General features: G+C 38.6%; 1 protein-coding gene across 1 annotated transcript in view; it reads right to left on the reverse strand.

Moving 5' to 3' along the window:
* The window catches only part of LOC135233795 (POZ-, AT hook-, and zinc finger-containing protein 1-like), a 54,988-nt gene extending 50,360 nt beyond the window's left edge, over positions 1-4,628 (reverse strand). Inside the window, exon 1 of the mRNA XM_064297711.1 lies at positions 4,007-4,628. Coding sequence (XP_064153781.1) covers positions 4,007-4,500 — 494 coding nt within the window. The 5' untranslated portion in view covers positions 4,501-4,628. The remainder of the gene's footprint in view (positions 1-4,006) is intronic.
* Positions 4,629-7,840: the final 3,212 nt, after the last annotated feature.

The raw sequence follows: 7,840 nt of genomic DNA on the forward strand, positions 1-7,840 counted from the left end.
AAGCCAAAAAATAATCAGGCCATAAATGTGACAACAATTTTATTTAAAGGAGTACCATGGTGATTTTCACACTTTCTCGGTTTTATGTGCTATTTGCACAAGAGGCATTGAAGAAACACAATGAGTAAAGTATTAAATATGTCCGTTCTGTATTTTTGGAGAAATATGCGTTTTAAATTTGTCGTCCTATTTTCAACCGGTTGAGAAAGTTGTCAACTAGGTGCGTCACAAACACAGTAACCACTCCCCTTTCCACGCCCCGTAAACCCATGGATAACTCGAGACCCATAGTTTGCGCCGCTGGCTTACAGGCAAGACTATGCAAATATTTGACTAACGTTAGGTTCACTTAAATTAGAGTGCCTTTTAAGGACTATTAGATTATTTCTGGTTATATTCATTTAGCTAGCTAGCTAACGTTAGCTAGCTAGGTAGTTTGCTTTCATAAGGCAATGTTATCGATAACGTTAGCTAGCTAGTTTGCTTTTATGAGGACGTTATATTTGTGCTTTTATCTTAACTTGGCTAGCTAGATAGCAAAAATTATAATTGGATATAAGTCAACGTCCTTACCTTAGCTATCTATCGATACTTGATATACTACTAAGCTAGCTCGCTTGTGAAAAGTCTCCCAAAAAGAGCGCGTATCATGGGGGTAGCTATGGTAACGGGGCACGGTCTGTCAATCATAGCTAACTGACAGTTCTCATTACCACGCCCAGACGGTTCGGGTGAACTTTTATAGTGGGATATTTAGGCTTATAAAAAATACGTTTTAAAGTACATTGAAATGACTGAATAATAAAAAAATTATGCACATTTGTTTTGTTGTTGCCTAAAGACAACTGGGAAGTGTCATGTTCAACCACCATGTTACTCCTTTAAAGGTAACACTGTCTCAAAACAATTACAGTATAAATTACTGAAAATTATTGGAAGTGATCTGAATTGGCCATACCTAAATAAATGGCTATAAGTCCAACAAGTTATTTTTCTGAAATCTTCTTATATTATTTAAGCTAATTTCATGAAAAGAAATGAGGATTTGGGCAACAAATCACATTGCTTAAATACTGTGAAACCATTTGTTGGAATTTACTTAAAATATTAAGAACAGACGAGGTTTACTATTTGATTTAAGAACTCAAAATACTTAGTCATTCCAAATCAAAATTATTTGTCCTGAAGAACGACTTAAGAAAAAGACGTAGACATCTCCCACTGTTTTAGTTAGTGCAGCCTACTTTCCCCACAGTTCAATACAGTGCAGCAAGACCCAGAGTGATACTGCTAAATAAATGTTGTTAGTTGTTGAAAAGTGTTACAGTAGTAAAGTGTGCTTAGCAGTAGCTCCAGTGTAAATAGTTGTTTGGGTGAATTCATACCCTGTCAGAGTTTGCTGTGTGTGGGAAGGACCCCCTTGTATTGTGCTCAATAAAAACACTTCTCTCACTGCTAAGAGAGTTTTCTGGATTGAGTTGACTGAAATTAAGCATTTTGGCACCTCATGTATAGAAAGTGATTCAATTTAATTTACTGACCACAGACCACAGCCTGTATCTCAATTTGAGCTCATTAACATGTGAGATTCGGTTTATTTTACAAAGAAAATGAGTTTACCTAACTCAGTTATATAGGTACTACTAGTAACCTGTACTCAATTTAATTGAGTTTAATCTCATGTGTAAATTTACAAAAAATGAAGTTTAGGCAACTTCATGTGTACAACTAGCAATCTGTAATTAATTTTGCTTGAGTTTACTTAAAATTATGTCACTGCATTCATCCTTTGCAGACCTGATGTTAATTGAACTCAAAAAGACCAATGCAAAATGTTACCTCATTTTTATGAGTTGGAGAAAGGCTTTTTTCAGTGCACCCCGGCTGCTGGGTCTTGAAGCAGCTTTTGGAAGTGGCTATTATAGCAGACAGCAAAAAGTGGAAAATGCTGATGGACAGTGTGACGAGGTATGTAGCGATTGAAATACTCCCGTTTTCTACAGTAGGAAAAGCCAACATTTAAAGAAATATGGCATATGTTCAACCATGTTATTTATATAGGCTTAGTCTATTTAAAGCGTTGCTTATGCCATAATCATTACTGTCCCCTGTGCAATTAATTTTGGTTTACAAAAAAAGTCAGGCACTTATGTTTTAAGTATGTTCATTACAAATAAACAGATCTTCCTTAAAGCTGCATTTGTCATAGGAGCAATAATAATTAGGCTTCCACTGTACTATTCGCAAAAATTGTGTAAAAAAAATCATCAGCTAAAATTTCTGAATTGTCATTGCCCTAGCAAGGTAACACTTCCCAGTATAAAATTTAAGCACATGCACAAATTGAGTATGTGCCTGAGGAGAAAATATACGTAATGGAAGACTTGTCTAAAACAAATTAACAGGTGCATAAATCTACTTAGTTTTAATCCGATCCCATAAAACTACATCATTAAATTCCAAAATGAAAAACAGACTATCTTAAATGAATACTTAGGTATATACCAATTTCCCCTAATCCATATATTTGAAGAATAACAAGCGAATGTGTCCTAACCAAGTTGGCTGTGGTGCAGAGTGAGCTGCAGGCTCTCCTTGACCGTTTACATTCGAACTCCAGCTTTATCTATTAATAAAGTTTGGGGCCTGGAAAATTAAACAATATAATGTCAAGTGCAAAAATTTATTTTCATATGAATTCGGTAATTCATAATAAAGATTCTAAATATTTTGAATCCGATGGCAGTTATTCAGATTCTGGTTCACTTCAAAACAAGTGGTCACCACAAAAAGGGTGCCAACTGAACTTAAGAAACACTCATTCGATTGGAAGAATCATAAAAAGAACTGAAAATGTTTTAACATGTGCTTTCAGGAATATTACAGAAAACAATCCTTGTCAAAAGGACCATTAAAACCCCATATTGTTTATATTTCATGTTTTCTCCAAACACCGGGGGGGGGGGGGGGTATTTCACAATACAAGATTTATATTCATCATTGTCCCAAACATAAAAATGTCACATTGTCCCTCGGCTGCCTTTCTGGTAACAGAATGAGTTTTAATTGCTTGTATATTCACAATTGGCTAAAGAGATATCATTATGAAAATTACAACCACATTGTCATTACATCTAAACCTCCCATGCATAAAAATGTTCATTACCCTTCCTCCAGAACTAAAATTAGCCTACATTAATGGTGACATGATGACTATAAATGCTGCATTTTTTCAAGGGGGTTTCTCAAGGTTAACAGTTTGTAAGAAAGAAAATGTGAGTATTAGTACATATTGTCAGGGATGATGCATGTATGTTCAACCATCATTAGGTTACTTTGCTGGAACGTTTCTCCAGAGACCAATTTTCATATTTTTGGGCAAAAATACATATGGCACTCTTCATCCTCATTTTTCAGTTTGAATATGCTTATAAATGGTATAACTGCTCCATAGTCTGAGAATCGAACTTCGTAGCTTCCTATTGACACCATATTTAATGTAGTACTATGCATTTCAAAGACTTCATCAAGTTATACAACTATCTTAATTAAACCAATTTTAAAGCATAATAAACTGTATTCAATGCGTATTATGATTGGTTTCCTAGCATAATTACTCTGCACTTGAATGTCTCCAGCACTATGCATCAAATTGCAAGGAAAACTATGCGTTAGTGTTCTAAACAATTATTTTGATGGCAGATATGCCATCTGCCAAATTACAGGTTAATGGGGAGCTCTAGTTATCTAGTCAGGAAATCGACACCTGCAACATTTATCGTGTGAACGATATTTTATTAGTCTTGTTTGTAGAGCTTATATTGAATTCTACGTATTATAGTTTTAGATTGTATGCCGAAATGCTGAAGGAAAAAAATATAAATGTTAAATATCTTCTATTCCAGTCATATTGTAAAGATTTTAAGCCACAACAGTATTGTTGTCAAACTTTTGCTGCATTGGCCAACCCCCTGGGTTAATAGGCCTACTGTTCACCAAAACTCACCTGGAGAAGCCCTTCCCGCAGCTTTGACAGACGTGCGGTTTGCCCACGCCATCGTGTGAACGCACATGGTACGACATTCTGTCCTTGCGCTTAAACCGCAGGCCACAAACAGGACAAGCATATGGCTTCTCACCGGAATGAGATAGCTTGTGTCTGTTCAGGTCACACACGCCGCGAAGCACCTTCCCGCAAATGTCACAACCAACAAGACGTCTCCTACTTTCTCTCTTGCGACTGGCATCCACGCCACTATGCAGAGTCAAACCGTTTTCCCGCAGTCCTGACTGGGCATGAGATGTCGGAGTACAGCCTCCCACACCAACCAAACTGTCCCTGCTATTGTTGACTCCGCCGCTGTGCAGACCACTGGATGCGGCGTGCTGTGGTTCATGATTTCGCAAACGCACTGCTTCTGTAAATATCTTCCCACAAATTCCACATGGGAAAATACCTAGGTCCTTGGGAACGCTATGGTTAAAAAATAAAGGATCCATAGCTGGCACTTTCTTTCAAGAGAACCTGCCTGCAGCAAGCGGGGAATCTACACCAGGAGAATCTCCACAGACGACCAGAAGCACGTGACCGCTTCTTCTTCTTCTCTCGGTTTTACTGGCGGATCTAAAACAACTAAAAGGTGCACACCTCCACCTACTGTACAAGAGTGTGTAACGTCATATCTTCTTTTTCTTCTTCTTCTTCTCTAAATTTAATGGCGGATCGCTAACCAACGTGTATAGGTGCATACCGCACCTACTGTACCAGTGTGTAACATCAGGGCTTTAAATACTTCAGATTACATAAAAGAAAGGGAAAAAACAAACTATATCTAACGATCTAATCCTGTATCTTTAAGGAAAATAAAGAGAGCCTTGCAGCACTCCCACATTTTCTCTCCCATCCCTAAAATCCCTTCCAAATTCCATCCCTGTTTTAGCTCATATATCTTATCACATAAAGCGTTCCTCTCTGAATTATATTTACTACACCTCATTATGACATGCTAAACATTTTCTGGAACATTACAAATATTGCATTTATCTGAAATACACTTTGCCATTAAATAAAGAGTTGAATTTAATCCAGTACGTCCAAATTTTAACCTTGAAAAAACCACTTCCTCTCTTCTGCACTTCCCTTTGAAAGCCTTCACTTTAATGGATTTCTGTATACTGTAATAGTAGCCGCGTTTCCACCGAAATTACCCGGAACTTTCAGTCCCAGGAACTACTTTACCAGGAACTAAAAGGTTCCTTCAGCCAATGGTTGTCTGCGTTTCCACCGGGGTCTAAAGTACCGCGAAGATGAGGCAAATTAGCCCACTGACGTACGAAAAAGCAACGTTGTCGTCGGTCCGTCTGTCATATGATTTCTTCCGTAACCCCATACTACCACCGAAGTAGCCTACATTATTTTCTAATAACCGGGACAGCCCGGAGGGGTTTATTCCACTTATATAGGCCTACAACGGGTTACCAACAATGACTATATATGGTTACTTTTGTATTTATTGATTTTCATATATCCTCTCAAACACATTCATTATGTTTTTATGCGAACATTCGCTTTCATGTCTTGACATCCGAAGCGACAGAATGCATTCACATTTATATGTATAACTGGCAACAACAGCAGAAAACATGCACAAGTTGTAAACAATTTGCTGTTTGATTACTTTCTCGTCGTCAATTCCATATAGGCTAATGGCAAAACGACAAGAATAGAACGAAAACTCGGATTTGCGTGAAAATGTAAATTAGTAGTGGTACAGCCACCGTTTGCTTTCCTTCGAAGTTACTGCTAGCCGAGCAGCGAAGTGTGCCCTCCAGATGCGAACCATGCACCATAAATTAGTCCATAGTCTTCCTGGTATTTTCGTGGAATTGAAAAATGTCAGTAAAATTACGGCAGTCTGAAAAAGCTAAAGGGAAGATTACTAGAATTAACCTGTTAGTTTACGCGGATAAAAAGTGCGGATGGTGATTTCCAGTTTGCTTGTACTGTATCATCAATGTTAATTATGCAGAACTACCGCATACCTCGCATAACTGTATCAAACGTTTTGAGTCAATTACAACGGGCTAACAAAGAAAATCCGGAAGAAAATATTCAGCAACCGAATTAATCCGTTTGAATGTTTTGGTAGCCTACGTAATATGCTGTCCCCGCACGAATGCGTAGCATTTTATAAAACGAATACTAAAGCAAGAAAAGAACAGAAGAGCACACGTTATAATTCCAAGACGTTGACAGGCTATAACCAAAACTAGGCTACTGCGCCGCATAACGTACAAGTTTGATTTGAAGTTATTATGAAAATAAATTGGTTTGCCGCTGCATATTTTCAAACATGGCGGGTAATGGCGGAAAATAAATACAACACAAATGCTGCGAGTACTCGACCAATCAGAAATGTTCAGCGCTGCAAGCTCCACCCAAAAGGTTCCTGTACTTTCGGAAAGTACTACCCCCCGAGCAGGAACGTTTTGGGGGGTAAAACAAAGCCCCCAGAACTAAATTTAGACCCTAGTTCCTGCGGTGGAAACGCACCGAGTTCCTCAAAAGGTTCCTAGTTCCGGGGTATAGTTCCTGCGGTGGAAACGCGGCTAGTGTCTCCCTTTGATATCTATGTCCCACTTCTTCTGCCACGAATCCCTCACTGCCTTTCTTATTAACCATTTGGCCTCACCTTTTCCGAAGGGAACTTTCATTATTTCATCGTCATTTCATTTCAACACTCTCTTTGCAGTCTCATCTACTTTCTCATTACCCTCCACACCAACATGAGCAGGAACCCAACAAAACTGTACATTAATTCCAACTCTTTGTATTCTCAGCATTATCATAAATATTTCCATCAATATATCATCTCTTAATGTTTCTTTTGAATTCAAACTATTAACAGCTGCAGTGGAGTCTGACCAAATGACAACACTCTCAGGCCTTACCTCCTCTACCCATTGTAATCCTAAGATTATAGCAACTATTTTTGTAACATCATATCATTTCACCCTATTTCTTATATTCTACCCACCAACCTTGTGTTTTTTTTTAAAAAAAGGTAGAGTGCCTTCCTGACAACTCCTACCCCCTCCCCCTCTCCTTCTGTCCCCAGTATCCCAACCAGATCCCATTCCCGTCCTGCCTCTCTGACTTTTTCATGCAACCTTTCTCTTTCCGCTTCATACATGTTACAATGCAATAAAATATCTGCAACGTTTTCTTTAACTCCACAGTTCCCACACATGTCACTGTTCCTTTTCCCCAGCACAAACAAAATGCCGTTTAATCCTGTGTGATCCAATCTGATTCTTGTTATGATGATTTCCTCCCTTCTGTTCCTTTCTTTATAGTACTTTGCTATGACCGACTTTTGTATTTTGTGATACCCCCTTCCTTTCCGGTCTTCCTCCCACCTTTTCTGCCATATCTCCATTCCTTTCTTTTTAATCACTGCTTTTCCTTCTCCTCTGCCAAGTCGTACTGGCATGGTTATTTCCTTTTGTAAGGCCCTTTTTGCTAGTTTGTCTGCACACTCATTCCCTTTCAACCCCTCATGTGCTGGTACCCAACAGAACTGCACATCTACACCACCTCTGTGAAGCAAACTAAGGTAAAGTTCAATGAGTAAGTCTTCTCTGACAGATTTTGTTGAGTGTATGCTTTTCATGATGGCTGTTGAGTCTGTGCATACCACCACCCTATCTGGTCTGACCTCTTCAGCCCATTGTAACCCAATAATGGCTGCCACTATCTCTGCTGTATATACTGATAACTGGGCGGACAGTCTTTTGGAGATAGATATTTTGAACTCACGGATATATACACCAATTCCCA

The sequence above is a fragment of the Anguilla rostrata genome, chromosome 10, assembly GCF_018555375.3.
Source record: "Anguilla rostrata isolate EN2019 chromosome 10, ASM1855537v3, whole genome shotgun sequence".
Classification (NCBI taxonomy): domain Eukaryota; kingdom Metazoa; phylum Chordata; class Actinopteri; order Anguilliformes; family Anguillidae; genus Anguilla; species Anguilla rostrata.